This window comes from Trematosphaeria pertusa (genome assembly GCF_010094035.1).
Source record: "Trematosphaeria pertusa strain CBS 122368 unplaced genomic scaffold BU26scaffold_5, whole genome shotgun sequence".
NCBI lineage: Eukaryota > Fungi > Ascomycota > Dothideomycetes > Pleosporales > Trematosphaeriaceae > Trematosphaeria > Trematosphaeria pertusa.
This window is the reverse complement of record NW_022987216.1, coordinates 2,459,613-2,474,516: the sequence shown is the minus strand read 5'-3', so window position 1 is coordinate 2,474,516 and position 14,904 is coordinate 2,459,613. Positions and strand designations below refer to the sequence as shown.

General features: G+C 55.9%; 8 protein-coding genes across 8 annotated transcripts; 3 read left to right on the top strand and 5 right to left on the bottom strand.

The window, feature by feature from the left end:
- Positions 1-25: 25 nt before the first annotated feature.
- On the bottom strand, positions 26-1,693 carry BU26DRAFT_423504 (uncharacterized protein; the record flags this gene model as incomplete). The annotated part of the gene is made up of 3 exons (XM_033823513.1): positions 26-349; positions 400-1,479; positions 1,526-1,693. The coding sequence occupies 3 exons, from the start codon at positions 1,691-1,693 to the stop codon at positions 26-28; spliced, it is 1,572 nt and encodes a 523-aa protein (XP_033686480.1).
- A 456-nt stretch (positions 1,694-2,149) lies between these two features.
- On the top strand, positions 2,150-3,448 carry BU26DRAFT_592729 (uncharacterized protein; the record flags this gene model as incomplete). Its single annotated transcript, XM_033834844.1, has 2 exons — positions 2,150-2,247; positions 2,297-3,448. The coding sequence occupies 2 exons, from the start codon at positions 2,150-2,152 to the stop codon at positions 3,348-3,350; spliced, it is 1,152 nt and encodes a 383-aa protein (XP_033686479.1). The 3' UTR covers positions 3,351-3,448.
- Positions 3,343-4,889, bottom strand: BU26DRAFT_518128 (NAD(P)-binding protein). The gene is made up of 2 exons (XM_033828738.1): positions 4,497-4,889; positions 3,343-4,439 (listed from the first exon to the last, which is right to left on the bottom strand). Exons 1-2 carry the CDS (start codon positions 4,600-4,602, stop codon positions 3,574-3,576), a joined length of 972 nt encoding a protein of 323 aa, XP_033686478.1. The 5' UTR covers positions 4,603-4,889; the 3' UTR covers positions 3,343-3,573.
- A 540-nt stretch (positions 4,890-5,429) lies between these two features.
- BU26DRAFT_423746 (uncharacterized protein) lies at positions 5,430-6,518 on the top strand (the record flags this gene model as incomplete). Its single annotated transcript, XM_033823528.1, has 3 exons — positions 5,430-5,517; positions 5,575-5,751; positions 5,995-6,518. Coding segments are annotated over 3 exons (789 nt in total), but the record flags the coding sequence as incomplete, so codon positions are not given.
- Positions 6,519-6,566: 48 nt separating this feature from the next.
- Positions 6,567-10,127, bottom strand: BU26DRAFT_603886 (uncharacterized protein). The gene is made up of 2 exons (XM_033835472.1): positions 9,318-10,127; positions 6,567-9,268 (listed from the first exon to the last, which is right to left on the bottom strand). The coding sequence occupies exons 1-2, from the start codon at positions 9,915-9,917 to the stop codon at positions 6,845-6,847; spliced, it is 3,024 nt and encodes a 1,007-aa protein (XP_033686476.1). The 5' UTR covers positions 9,918-10,127; the 3' UTR covers positions 6,567-6,844.
- A 501-nt stretch (positions 10,128-10,628) lies between these two features.
- On the top strand, positions 10,629-11,501 carry BU26DRAFT_503973 (uncharacterized protein; the record flags this gene model as incomplete). Its single annotated transcript, XM_033826732.1, has 2 exons — positions 10,629-10,718; positions 10,800-11,501. 2 exons carry the CDS (start codon positions 10,629-10,631, stop codon positions 11,499-11,501), a joined length of 792 nt encoding a protein of 263 aa, XP_033686475.1.
- A 118-nt stretch (positions 11,502-11,619) lies between these two features.
- On the bottom strand, positions 11,620-12,405 carry BU26DRAFT_283786 (uncharacterized protein). Its single transcript, XM_033821539.1, has one exon. It carries the CDS (start codon positions 12,278-12,280, stop codon positions 11,861-11,863), a length of 420 nt encoding a protein of 139 aa, XP_033686474.1. The 5' UTR covers positions 12,281-12,405; the 3' UTR covers positions 11,620-11,860.
- BU26DRAFT_549935 (uncharacterized protein) lies at positions 12,371-14,140 on the bottom strand. Its single transcript, XM_033832022.1, has 3 exons — positions 14,047-14,140; positions 12,881-13,981; positions 12,371-12,833 (listed from the first exon to the last, which is right to left on the bottom strand). Exons 2-3 carry the CDS (start codon positions 13,897-13,899, stop codon positions 12,425-12,427), a joined length of 1,428 nt encoding a protein of 475 aa, XP_033686473.1. The 5' UTR covers positions 13,900-13,981; positions 14,047-14,140; the 3' UTR covers positions 12,371-12,424.
- Between the last annotated feature and the right edge of the window lie 764 nt (positions 14,141-14,904).

Here is a 14,904-nt window from a genome sequence, read left to right as displayed (position 1 = left end):
TGATGCAAGTTCCGCTTCTCCAGGCTTAATCATTCTTCCGGCTGCTCGTCAATCTCTGCCTTTCGTCCCCATCCCCAGGGCTCGCAGGCTCCAACTCGTCATCGCTCCACTTGTCGTCTTCGCCTACTGCAAAGATCGTGTCACCGTCCAGGCTCTCCCTAGGCGGAATGACGGGTTTCTGCGGCTTAGGCGCCGGTAGAGGTGAAATATCGCGGTTCGCCGCGCTTGTGCCAGTGCTCCGATGCTTCGGCGCTGGGTCATAGGAAGGCGGGTGGTCTGAAGGGCCTTCTTCTTCATCGAGTGAGTCTCGCAGAGAAGCAATTTCGAACCCCTCGTCATCTTGGGCAATCTGCAACTTTGTTAGCGAGGCTGCAATTTTTATAAAGGAGAATGACTTACCTCGTCGCTCATGGCGAATCTCCTGTTGTTGGCCGTCGGCCTCCACATGTATGCGACGAAGCAAACATCGGCAAGGTACACCAAGTTCAACCAACCATCCAAGACAAACCACCTCGTCTGCCAATGCGTCGGCGCGAATTCGGGACTTGAGGCTCCGGCGAAGGTGAAGCTGTTGATGAAGAAGAATCCAAAAATAACGATGATGCTCGTCAAGATGCACCACCAGAGCCTCTTATACATGGAGGCTTTAACGTGTTGCTTGCGTTCCATGAGATCCTTCATCGTGAGGTTGAGGGAATTGAGGGTCCAGATATAGAAGGCAGTGAGAGTAGCGGAAAGAGGAAGGATGACGAGGAGCACGAGAGGACCTGCATCGTCCGGTCGGATTGTCAGTGAGGCGACGGCGTAGATAACTCCGAAGACGAAGTGGGCGACGGCGAGCCATCGAACGATGGTCATGGTCTTGCCCAGCGTAGGCTTGACCACACCGTACCCCATACACACAATCAACAACAGGAAGAACGAGAACGAATTCCGGAAGGCGTTGAGCACCGCGACCACGATCATGAGCGCTTTAGCGCCGACATTGTTTCCATGGCGATTCTGGTAGTCGTAGAAGCCCCAGGTCATCAACATTTCGAGGACCAGGAAGATGAGAATAGCCGTGATGTAGTTCTGGACTGCGAGGATGTCGTGTCGGTGCTGGAAGTATAGGAAGCCCCAGAAAATAGCCACGACAAAGTATGCGATAGTAATTCCGCCATAGAATGGCAGCTTCGGGATCTGAGCTGCCGGGAGCTCTCCGTACGCGTTCCTGAATGTCACGATAGCCTCGTACTCGACATCCTTTGTGTATGCTGCCGTTGCCACGCAGTAGTATCCCGTCTTGAGTGCAATCTTCTGCTGATTGCTAGCTGCGACAGGGTAGTTGATGGGCTGCGGCTCTTTGAGGTGGATGGCGGCGGTGCGGATGTAGTTCTTGGACACGGCGTCGGCATTGTCGGCGAGGATCCATTCGCCCTTGTGGGTAGCGTTGCAGAAGTTCCCGCTGATGGTATCGTCATTGCAGATGTACTGGCGCTGCGAGTTGTTAGCTTGGCCATGACCAAGGCGCGGTACGACGAACCTGGTCCACGGGCTGATCGGACGGCTTCCCGAGCAGCAATGAGTCTTTCCACTCCCAAATGACCACGCCGACCGTAGGGTCTTCAATCTCCTTGTTCTTGTCGTTCTTCAGGAACTTGACCAGAATGAAGGGCTCGACCTTGCCGCCCCAGGACTTCTTGCTGTACATGCCCGAGCATTTCTGAGCGTCGTCTTGCGTCTGCAGCAGAATTAGCGTGGAAGGAGCGCGAGAATGTGCGCGTGCCATACCAGAGTCACATCGATGGCTGTGACAGCTGCTATGGTCGACAGGAGCAGCAGGCCGGCAGCTCGCCATGGCTTCATGGTGCCTTCAGCCTTGAGGCCAGCTGGCGGAGCGCGCGATGGGCTGAGACGGGGTCAGTCCAGAGAATGCGATGCGAGGACCTCTGCGATGGTTCCCGGGGTCCCTTCGATTCTTCAAGTCGCGTATATGTGTCCTCGGCGCGGGTGTAGTGTTGGAGCTCGACGCAGCGTCGTCAGTCTTGCACAAATTCCGCCTTGCGCCGAAGCTGGCCCGGGCGCGCCTTCCTCAGCCCTGTCGTGGCGCAGGCGTCGCAACCAAACCAGAAATCCTCGCCGGCTTTCGAACCTCAACACCATCACCATGCCAGGCAAAAATCTTCCGGAAATTGCAAATGAGCCTTGCCGGCGATGCAAGGAGAATTCTGCCGCTCTCGTAGTGCGTACGGAGCCTCTCTGCCGGTGAGTCGTGCCTGCCAAGCCTAAAGGGCATTTTTACTGAATCGCACAGTGACTGTTTCGTCAAATACGTTCACACAAAGGCCATCAAGAGGTTGGAGTCGTTTCGGGTCCGGAATGCGGCTCCAGATCACCACCGGAAGATATTACTAGCGCTGTCTTCTGGTGTCTCGTCCGCCGCCCTACTCCACATCCTGGATCACCACCTCAAGACGCAGAAAACGAAGACCGGTCGAACGGGTTTCGCACTTAGTGTGGTCTTTGTTGGGGCCCCGGATGTCAACTTCCAGGCTGAAGAACTCCTCGCTAAAGCGAGAGACCACTACCCTGACCATGAGTATGCGTCGTTGCCTCTGTATGACATATTCTGTCTGGTCTCGGACGACGCTTCTCTTCTCGCCCTAATACGCCCTCTGGGGGCTGCACCGGATCTGCCTCCAGCGGAGAAGCTCGCCCAATTGATCAACTCACTTACTTCAGCCACAGCACGTGCCGATGTCATCTCCACAATAAGGACGAGGCTGATCGTAGAACACGCCAAGTCTATCGGTTGTGAGGGCATCCTTTGGGGTGACAGTACAACTAAGCTCGCAGAAAAGACGCTGGCCGAGACGGCTAAAGGACGAGGATTCTCTCTGCCGTGGCAGGTCGCAGACGGCGAGTCACCTTTCGGCATCACCTTCCACTACCCGCTTCGAGACGTGCTCAAGAAGGAGCTCGTCTCGTACGTGAAACTTGCAGAACCGTCACTCGCATCGATAGTGCACGCATCATCTGTCCCTACGCAAGCCTCCATGAGCTCGAAGAACACGACCATCGACGATCTCATGAAGCAGTACTTCGAATCGGTAGAAGAGAACTTCCCAAGTATCGTCTCTAATGTCGTTCGGACGACGAGCAAGCTCGAGGCGGCATCTGTATCCGCTTCCGATCCGTACTGCGACCTCTGCAACATGCCAGTGCCAGCGGGTCGGTTTGGAATACATGGTTGGGGAGGCGACCAGAAAGATGGCGTCGATGGGTGCAACAAAGAGGGTCTCGACCTCTGCTATGGATGCACCCGGTCTATTCCGCAGCTAGCTATTGACACGAACGGAAACCCTTGAGGAAGCGCGGCACAAGCGAATAGAAATATTTGTGGGACAGCGTAAGATGCCGTTCCAAGCTCGCAGTCCACACCAAGCCTTCCCTCTCGCTCTCACGCGCAATCTACACGCTACGAAAGAAGAAGCTATCGCAATGGTACAACTCTATATGAAAATAACGACGCAAGAAAAAGATAATACGCCTGAGCAAACCTAGTGATGACGGCTGGCAATGCCCACATCCCTAAACCTTCGCCAGTACATCCTCGGTCCACTCCCACAGCTCCTTCCCCAGCTTTTCACTCTGTGCCGTCTTATCCAAAGTCTCAAACGCCTCTATTCCAACAGGCAAATAAAAACTCCCGTTAGCAAGTTCCTGCTTCTTTGCTCCAGCAGCGCACCAAACCTGGTTCCAGCATCCCTGGTCCGGCGATATGAGTTTTATCCCCTGCAGATAGCACGCCCCATAAATAAACCAGCGATTATACCATGGTTGTCCGATGCAGAGATCTGTATACACAGTCCCAGGATGGATGCTCACGGATGTGATCTGTGGGTACCGCCGTGCGAGCTCCGAGGCGTACAGGATGTTTGCGAGTTTCGCGTGCCCGTAGCGGACCCAGCCGCCCATCAGCAGGCGGGTCATGGGCTTGTGCGCGGAGAGCTCGGCGAAGGATATGCCCGATGGTGGATGGAATGCGTAACCCAATGACGTTAGGTTCAGTATGCGCACGTCAGAGCCTGGTTTCTTAGCCGTTGCTAGCAACACCGGCAGGAGTTCGTGGATCAGCATCGCGTGCCCGAGGTGATTCGTCGCGAACTGGATCTCGTAACCATCTTTGCTCAACGACGCGGGCTGCGCCATGATGCCTGCGTTGCACATCAGGATATCCAAGCGGTCGTGCTTAAAGTACTTCTTTACACCTTCCTTGACCGATGCTAGAGACGACAAGTCCAGCTCCACGAAGGTCACATCTGGCTTTGGATTCCTATGTCTGATCGAGGAGATGATCGTCTCGGCGGCTTTGCGGTTTCGACCCGAGATATAGATGTGCGCGGCGTTGTGGACGGCAAGGGCTTTGGCGGACTCGGCCCCTAGGCCGCCAGTACCTGTGAAGAGTCAGCGAGAGGAAGTAGGTTAGGAGGGGGGACTGGTACGGGACGTACCTCCTGAGATGAAGACCACTTTTCCCTCGAGAGAAGGGATGTCCTTTTCAGGATTGAAGTTGGTAACGCCGGTCTTGCCGGCTGAGGGGTTGAACGCGTTGCCCATGATGAGGGTGGGGATGGGAAATGTATTTTGAAGAGGACTCGGAGATGGTGAAGCCTCAGTTAGTAGCAGGGCGAGTCTGATGACAAGCGGGCAGCAGCAACGACGTATAACTCAGCGAAGAAACATCATCCAAAGAACGCACTGCTATGTCTCATCCAGTCGCGAAGGCAAGGTCTGCCCTTATACCTGCTCACCCTTTCGTTCCGTCGACCCAACGGACAAATCCACCGGGCGAACACTTTTCTTCCCAACCTTCCCCAAGGCCCACCGCCCCATAGCGCCGGTTTTATCGTGCCTCATCTTCACCTTTTTGACGGATGTGCATTTCTTCCAAACCAAAACTGCACAGTTGGTGGTCGAGACAGGTTATCTCCGATTCGCTAGTCGAAGATGCAAGACGCCGTCTGCCTTACGCCTTACGGAGCTAGGCTTGAACGAGTCTAGGTGGATAAGCAACTCACAGGAAAGCTTGGAACTGCGCTGCAACCGTTCCTCATCCCTCTAACTCAGACTTTAGGCGGACCATTCTTGGAGAAAGCATGGGTTTCAAAGAGGAATAGCGGGATAAGCAGCCCGCATATAACAACTTCCATGCGCGCGGACATCACCAACGCTTCCATCCTCCACGCCATACCTGTAGCCACTGACCATAGCTGCAATCCCATTGTTTCGTCCGAAATAACCTCTCCTAGTCCCTACCCCAGAATTAGCGCCATGGCTCCAGGAACCAATAAGTCCAACATTACGCTCCGGCCCAGCGAGCGCCTCCTAGAAGTACAATCTCGCCCTACCATCCAAGCTCAGCCACAACTGACCAATGGACATAGGCTCGGGGCCATGAGGATGACTGGACCGGCAAGACTTCCGCTAAAGAACGTCGGAAACTGCAAAATCGTCTCCATCAGCGCGCTTGGCGTAAGTCCTTATTCCATCTAGTGTGGAGTGAAGTACTCTGGGCTAACTGGTGTCTAGGACGCCGAAAAGCGGAGCGAAACGATGCTTCAGCCCCAGAAATCCAAGACCCACGTCCCGATCCGCTCTCCTCAGCCTTTGCAGCAGCGACAGCTGCGATAGCGCCTACGCAAGATCCCCCATCGACGCTCACCGATGCACTGACACGCATCCCACCATTTGCATATTCTCCGGGATGTTCAACACCATCCAATCCCGCAGATCAATCATCATCCCTCCCTCATCGACACGCCGCCAACACACCCCTTAACATCCACTCCCTCCTGTGCCTGAACACTGCGCCCGCTCCCACACACCAACATCCCTCCAGCGGCGTGCCCCGTTCAGCATCTACCACCACCCGCCTCATCCCGCCCGTGATAGAGTACCTCCCCGGCCACCAATCCCCCTCCTTCCCCTTCCGCTTCCCCCTAGCCCCAGATCACTACCTGCTCACGCTCATCCAATACAACGTCATGCGCGCCGTCATCACAAACCTCAGTCTCTGCCAGATCCTGCAACAATTACCACTAGAATGCCGCGCCGCGCTCAACATACCACTGATCCACCACCCACCCTCCACACTCCCTCCAACCTTCACAAAAACCAAAATTCAACGCGAGATGGAGCACAATTCGTGGATCGACGCCGTCGTCTGCGCCCAGCTGCGCGACAACCTGATCCTCGCCGCGGCGGGGCGGATGCAGGGCTGCGAGGGGCGAAAGCTAGACGAAGACGAGCTCTGCGACGACGTCTGCGGCGGCCTGTACGAGGGGTACGACGACTCGGCGGCGCGCGGGCTGCTCGTCTGGAGTGATCCGTGGCGCGTGAGCAGTTGGGAGATTTCGCCTGGTTTTGCGGCGAAGTGGGGGTTCCTGCTCCGCGGATGCAGGGAGATGGTGGAGAGCACGAATCGGTGGCGCGAAGCGAGGGGCGAGGAACCGCTGGTGATAGAGGTGGAGTAGAGATGGACGGAAGCGAGTGGTGGAGAGAGGACAGGACAGGGGAAGAAAAGCAATGTCGAAGGCTTATCCTTGATTGTTGTTGACTTTTATGAATAATACCTACTACGTCCGATGCGTGGTCCGGACATCCATCCATCCCTTTTCATGTCCATCCAATGACCCGAGCGACACCCAGATACCCAATGTCCAATCCATTCCACCCTAGACTATACACCTACCCAGGAAACTCTCAACGCTAATGGTACCGCAGAAGACCGTTTACTCACACACCGCAGAACAATCAAAATCAAACCAAACCAATCCGTCCGACCAAAGCGCAAAGCCCTTCAACGCCCCTTCCTCGCCACATCATTCAAGAAGCCCAGCAAAAACGTCTTGTCCACCGGACTCTTCCCATCCGCGCTTTGTTTCCTCGCCCTATCACTCACACCCAATTCCGTCAGCCCCGTGCTAATCGGACTCGCAGAGCCTTCTGCGCCAGAACCCACGCCATTCTTCTGTCCCACCATCCCGGAGCTCATCATAACCGGATGCGAAGTGGGGGCCATGTGTTGCGGAATCACCACACTGGGAGCGACAGCCTCACCAATCGAGGAGATCCGCGACCTTGAGGCCAAGTTCGCAGGGCTATTCTGCTGGCTTCCCTTATCCGGGAGCGGAGAGACGGGGCTGATGACACCAGACGTAAGGGTCTTGGGCGTGGGTGGTTGAGGACTGCGCGCTGGTGGAACCGGGCTCCCGGATGGGAGGGATGGAATGCGGGATGGTGGCGCAAGTGGCGACCTGGAGGCTTGTATAGGAGAGCCTGCGGGTTGGGAGGGTTTGCTGAAGAGTGATAACAGTGCGTTCTTTTGGTCCGAGGGGAGCGTATCTCTTCGGTCGAAGGACGCTTGGGCTGCTGGTGCGGGGAAATGCGCAGGGGGTGTGGGTTGTGATTGCGGCGAAGCTTGGTTCTTGAAAAGACCCAATAATCCTTGCGTATGCGCCGTAGAGCCAACGGTGGTAGGAGACTCCGTCAACTGCTGAGGCCGCTTGAGGATCTGTGGTTTGAATGCCGTTGCCTGAGACGCCACGGTACTTGGACTGGCTTTGGGACTTAATCCCGTTTCCGCTGTAGGACCCCTCAATGTCGAGTCGGTGTTCTCGCGCTTGAGGATCTGCTGCGGGATGAACATTTTCTGCTCCACCTTATGGTGCGTAGGCGAAGGGCCCCGAGAGTGTCCATTAACCGGATGATGAGAATGCTTCTTCATAGTATCGAAGTCCGGTGCATTGACTGGTCCATGGATGGTAGCCGACGTCAATCCTGCCTTGTTTTGCTGCACGATTGCCTCCAGAATATTTGCCCTGGTGCTCATTTCCGGCATCGGAGGTCCTACATCATCAGCCAGCCTAGGCCTGACATTGCCAGGAGTATGTGGGAGGGCGGAAAGTTCTGCTGGCTGCTCTGGCGCCAATTGCGGAGGCGGCGTGGCTGCAGCCGTCGACGGTGACCGGAAGAGGCTCAATAACGAATCCTGATGCGCACTCCTAGGTTTCGGCTGCACAGGCTGGAAATTTGCACTAAGCGGAGGCGACTGAAACGCAGGTGGGCTAGGTGCATATGACGCGTACGGATTGGCACTCGGCGGCGAAGCGAGAAACTGATGTTCTCGGTGAGTGGTAGGCGGGCCCATCCTCGGAGTTGCTTGAGAACTCTGTGCGGGTTGCGAGGAAGGTTGTGAGACTGGGTCTGCAGGCTTCTCGTTCATCTTGAAGGCATTCAGCAAGCTTAGTGTGTGCGCCGTGAGCTTCGGTGGAGGAAGCTTTGAGGCTGGCGGAATCGCAGGGCCATGTGCGCTAGGAAATTGGGGCGGTTGCGCGAATTGCGGATCGCCTGTCTGTTGATATGGGCGCGGTGCATGCTGGCTGAATGACTGCTGGATGTTGGGTGCATGCGTGAGGAAGGCGGGGTCCGGATGGCGAGGGGGCGGCGGAAGAAAGTGGCGCAACATTTGCCCAGAAGCAGCATTGGGGTGTGGTGATATTTGAGGATGATGGGGCCCTCGGAATTGGGGGCCATGTTGTGGATGGTAAGGAAATGAAGGCGGGGGAGGCATGTGGTCGAGATGCGGTGGCCGTGGATGGTGCTGACCGTGTGGACTGTGAGGCTGTTGGGGAGGCGACATGAGCTGCTCAAATGGCGTTCTGGGGAATGGCTCGGACGGTGGAGCAGGCCTGTTGCCTCCATGCAGCATGGCCAGAATCGGGTTTGACTGCGGTTCCTGTGCGAGTGCAGGCGCTTCGACAGGACGAGTTTGGGACGAAAACCCGGTACCAACACTCAATAACCTCTTAAGTTCTGCCGCCGGATCCACCATTTGCTCCGTCTGGGGCTCTGCAGATACCTCCGGCAAAGCATCGCTCGCACGGTGGCTTCGTCCCAGCTTAGCCACGAGCTCGTCGAAATCTCCTCTATCAGTGTGTGGCTCTGGGATTGGCGCCTCGTCTGCGGTAGTCTCTCCGAGATCAACCTCTAGCTCCTCCGTGTCTGTCACTCCCGCGGCTACTGGCGGCGAGAGGTGCGCGCCGGAGAGAGCCTTCTGCTTGTCGAGCCTCTTCTGCTGCTTGATCCACCCCTTGAGAGGGCCGAGGAAGGGCGCGACCATGTAGAAGCTGTTTTCCTTGATGAGGTCCTGGCCGGTGCCTTGCTGGACTTGGTGTCTTCGCTTGAGCGTAGGTAGGTCGGCGAGTTTGTACCAGTCGATTTTCTGCCCGCATTAGCTGCACACTCGGCCCGCAAGAAGTGGTTGCACCCACCGAGATCTCCTTCCTTGTCCGCGGCTCGAAGTGCGTGTCCATTGGCACGCCTCGGAAAACGTACAGCAGCATGCTCTGCTCGCGCATGTTGACGGCAATGCTCTTCATCTTGTCTTCTGGCCCCACGAGGTTCGCCGCTCGCAGATCGTAGCCGGTCTCTTCGTAGACTTCTCTTACGGCGCAGTCCAAGTCTGCTTCATCTTTATTTATCTTTCCCCTCGGAAAGCTCCACTTGGCGCCCTTCTTCCAGCCCTTGACTAGCACCGCATGTGTCATGTCGTCGTTTAGCATGATGGCGCCGCGGACGGGCACCCTTGTCTTGTACTCCAGAAACTGCTGGTACGCTTCGGCGTGGTGGAGGGCGGAGAAGCCAGCGGAGAGCGGGCAATGCTGAAACATGCGCATGGCAAAGGTGCGCAGGTTCATGGACGGCAGGCTGGGGTCCAGCGGGCGGATGAAGTCTTCGTAGAACCATTGCGCCTCCTCGATCTGGAAGCAGATGCGCTCGACGGACTGAAGCTCTTCGTAGGGCAGGTTTACGATGAAGCGGACGCAGAGGTCGTCGAGCCAGTCAACTAGCTCCATTCTGGCGTCTGTCATGGTGAGTCTGGCCAGTGTCGCGCAGCATGCCGTGGGCAGCTCGAGACGGCGTGGGGGGCTGTTGCGCGTCAAGGCGGGGCGCGCAGAGAGCGGGGAGGCAGTGAGAGGCCTAGACGGCGTCTATCAGAGTCGACTATGCACAGCCGCGCAAAGAATGTGAAGGAAATGGGCACGTGTGGGCGCGTAGCAGCGGCGGGGGAAGGTTGAGCGGGCTGGTGGTTGGTCTCTCGTCTTTCGGCCAGCGCGATCAACCGTGTGTGGCGCTGGCGTGTGGCGGTGCACAGCCACTCCCGAGCAAAATGCCGGCTGGATGACGTCCGCGTCGCGCTGATGTGCCTCCAGATCAAGGCACGCCCATGCAAACGACCACTGCCAGCACAATGCCTACGCAATAATAAAGCCAGTCGCCGCTTCTTGTCTTCTCGTCGCTCCTTACCTTCTCTACGCTGCGCAATTCTCGTTTGCCCACAATCGCACTCGCCCTCTATTCATAGCGGCGACGCGCCCGTTTCAGAAATTCTGGAGAGAAGAGCCGCCCGCCAACCACACGCCTCGTTGCGACTGAGACAGCCGCATAACCACCTCGTCGACTAGAACCATCCTGAGGACAGAGGCATATAAGACCTGCTCAGCGGTCTTGATTGCGACCAAATTCGCTATTCTTCCACATCCCATCGTATTCCAGGAGAGTCGATAAAACAGCCCGCGACCATGACGCAAGCCATTGCCAAATATGCCGCGAAGAAGATGCTGTCGAGCGAGATGAACAAGTACAAGTCGAAGGACGTCGAGTCGCCATATGTAAGTCCCACGAAGCTCGTTGTACCACGTCCCACCATTTCGGCGCAACATATATTGGACACCGGCTAACACGCACCTCAGGATCCCTTCTACGAAATGGTCCCGCACCCTACGAAGCCGGGCAAGAAGAAGAAGGTCAAGAAGCAAATCCCCGCCTACATCCCCGAGCACGACGCCGACATCCTCGCCCGCGCCCGCAAAACCGCCTACCGCCTCGACTTCTGCCTCTTCAACTTCTTGGGCATCCGTTTCGGCTGGTCGTCCGTCATCGGTCTGGTTCCCGTCGCCGGCGATGGTCTGGACGCACTTCTCGCCGGGAAGTTGATATATTCCATGTCCCGGGCGAAATGCGGGCTTCCATTGGGTATCGTCCTCCTCATGCTCTTCAACTTCTCCATCGACTTCCTCATCGGGCTCGTGCCCTTCGTCGGCGATCTGGCGGATGCATACTACAAGTGCAACTCGATGAACGTGCGGTTATTCGAGAAGCATTTAGATAAGGTGTACAAGCCGCAGCAGTTGCAAGATGAGGAGAAGAATATGAAGAAAGAAAAGCGGCCGCGCCCTGCAACCGTACACGAGGACTTCTCCGATGAAGAGGAAGACCGCCGCAATACGTTCGATGACCGCCATGACAACGTGCGACGGCCGACTCGTGCATACTCCGGCAGGAGAGAGCGCATTCCGGATGAGGAGATGGGCGATCCGCGACGCGAGACGCAACGATCGCATAGGGACGAGAGACCTAGCCGTCACGGTACGAAGAGCAGCAGGCGTCACTAAGATTTCTACGAAGGTTTCCTTCCCGTCCTGCACCGTCTCATATTCGTCTCTCCTTGACTTTTCGTCCCATATCCCCATCATAGGGTTGGCTTCAGGTCTCCTACCCGCGTTGTATACCCCCGATAATCCAAAACCGTAATCATGTACTCTAGTGCAATTGCATCGGCGTCTTGAGGCCGCAGCGTTTTTCGCTACTTTTGTAAATCTTATCGTAGCATCCCTCGAGAGCATTGTCCCCTTGCCTTTCCATGAGCCTCACACTGGCTTCACACTGCTCCTTATCATTTTCAGCATCGTTTAGATCGTTCATAAAGTCGAATTTCCCATTCACGGCTCTTGCGGTAGGGAATTCTCCGGATCTAAGGGCTCGCCGTACAAGTAAGAAAGATTAGCTTGTCTATTGTACGCACCCGCGAAGGCCTCCAGGGTAGCTGTTGGGCCCGTTGTTCTATCCGGAGAATTCCACACCGTGAGAGCCCGGATAAGGCCGTTATCCCTACCTCTCTAAGCGCCCGTGACAAGGTACATGGATCTTCGAGTGGTGGGCGGCGAGGAGGCTGAGGATCGCTGTAGAAGAGTTGGGAGATAGGGCTTTTGATGGTGTTGGGGGGAGGGGGGAGGCTTGGGATGGGGCAGAAGGGAGAAGATGAGGAGGGAAGGACGTGTGAGGGGTGCAGGGAGGTGGAAGGGGAAAATAGGGAGTCTGTGCGTACGGATACAATGGCCACTCCGATGACGCTGTCGCTAGATAGCGCCACGTCTTTAATATGACAGGACATAATCTGATTTGAACAAATGTAGCTTTACGTAGACAATGTAGCAGCAAGGTTGTAGATCGAAACTCCAACCCCTGACGGCCATCTGCTGTCCTAGTGCGTGCGCGACTCGCTAGTCACCTAACCGGCGAGAATGCTATCTCCAAATCAGAATGCGACGAAAATGTAGATGATATCGAGGAAGAGGAGGGTAGCAGAGTAGGAGAAGTGGGGATCCTGATCCTCGAGCCCGAATAATGTTCGATAAACATCGGTCAACCGGTAGCGCTTGCAATGAAGCATATTGCGCGCCAGATAGTGGGCGTTGACTGGCTGTAAGCACGTGTACGCGATCTCGCCCATTTGGAAGTCTTCCTTCCCATACGGGGCACAGAACGGCTCATCAATTCCTGCCAGGACCTTCCAAACCACTTGTAGATCCAAGGATATCCCGTAAGCCAGCAGACAATGAGTGAGAGGATCGAAGCCTTGCTCGAGCAATCGAGCTCGTATCTGTTTGAATGTAAGCCCAGCAGCAAACCCTGCCGGGTAGAGCCGTTTGAAAGAGGCCCGTATCCTGGAGTGGGTGAGTAGGTACTCCGAACATGAACAGTTCTCCCATACCTGCTCTCAGTCTGCGCAGCCAGGCGAAAGCCGGGAGGGCATACACTGTAATATAGCCCTATGAGCTCATCGACTGTTGCTCCAGCGTAGTTGATGCGACTGTGCAATATGACCCGCCTATCCGAGAATCGCCGAAAGGTGATGTCCCAAGCGACGGGGCAGGCGAAATTGAACATCGAATACTCCACGTCGACAACCCAAAGGTTGTCCGGCACCTCCCGGGCAAACTTCCTCAACCAACTCAGCTGCTCCATCCATTTTGACTTTGTGGGATGCTGAACCTGCTTGCACGCGTAGTGAAGGTGGAAGTGGCAATGACGATAACCGGGCATCGGTACAGTGTCGCACATTGCCGGACAGCGGTGTGGATCCTGGCCCCTATCGGGGAGTATATTCGGACCGCTTCGATCGAGAACCTGATTAATGAGATCCCGATCGCTGTCATCCTCCAATTCGAAATCATCGTCAAAGCGTAAATGACGTACGGATATTGCGTATTGAGTATCAGACAGCTCGCGTGCCCACTCTGGAATCGTGGCAGAATCGATTTCGCGGGTGCCCCGTGGTGGCATTGCTCCCGCCAACGGCGCACCTACGCCGCCGGCTGCAAGTCGAACGCCTTGAAGTGGGCGAGACTGCGGATTTGTGTCAAGGATAGCCCAAAGTGTGTTGTGATTACTAACCGATAGCTCATAGATCTCATATCCAGATGCAATAAGAGATTCCACGAACCCCCAGAGACATAAGACACTGCGGTTGGCTAGTGTAGAGCGGCTCAATAACTCCCCTGACCTCGTCCAACGTGTACACCACGCCGGTCTTGAAGTTGCTAGAGACCATCTGATCGGAAAAACGAACAGGAGAAGCCATGGTGAGTTGGACAGGCGTCCGGAAGCGATAGAGGCAAGGTAGATGTTTGTGTGGACAAGGCGACGAGGGCCAGGTGTTGTCGGAGATGATAGTGCGTGATGAGGAAGCGGGTGCTCTACACCCATTTCCTCGATATGTGGCAGGGGCATCTACGAGGCAGGGAACAGCAGGAGCCCCTGACCTCAATCTGCATTGACGAGTGAGCCGCAGAGTCAGCGGCCCGCCTAGGAACTGTGAGCAATTCAATGGGTCAGCTAACAGGGTTGCAATGGTACAGTGTTGCTGGTAGCCCTTACGGATCGATGGAGTGGAGTGATAATCTCTCCGCTATTTCGCATTCCAGGTGTTGAAGAATGTCTCTTCGCGGAAAGCGCTCCATCTTCCTTGGCGCGGCTGCGAATGGCAATCGAGACGCAGGTGGAGAAGCTTGTTCCAACTTTGGAAGGTTTTAAACGGGTGGTGCGGGAATCTTAGGTGGTCCTCCGAGCGCAGACGCGAATGCGACTGCCTGTTTACACGATGACGCAGATGGCCACCCACCGCACTCCCAGATCAGCTGTCCGCCGATACATTTGCTCCTCTAGACACCCAAATATCCTTGACCCAACCTGCCATGCCGAAGAAGAATCATCCGCTCGTGGAGCAGAGCGGAGCGCCGAGTGCCCAAGGTATGAGATGAGAGAACGAGGGACATATGCTTGGTGAGCATGTTGGCTGTTGCGAAGCTAAACTGAACCATAGCAGGAGGCGCAGCTTTCTGATGCTGCTCGCGGATAGCATCCGGAGTGGCGGAATGTAGCTGGGGTGTGTCCAGCCAAGATGAGAATGGACTGTTGGATCTGCCTGCGAAGGCCTCCACGGTGGCTGTTACGTGCGTCGTATATCCGGAGAATTGCACACCCGTCAGCAGTTCCGGATGCCTCCGTATACGCAGCTGCTAGGCCGGGAGTCTAACTTGCAATTTTTAGTATTCTGTCCCACGGTGTGGACTGATCCTGCGCTTCCTTCCCAAAGATCAGGCCGAAAGCCTACCTGGCTCAGCTCCGAGAGGTTATTTCCCGCAACGACTACAGCTTAGTATGCCGCGGGTATCGGCCCTCGAGCCTCATCCATACTCCAGCGCTCGGCGAGGCTATTCCCGTCAGCGGTCGCCC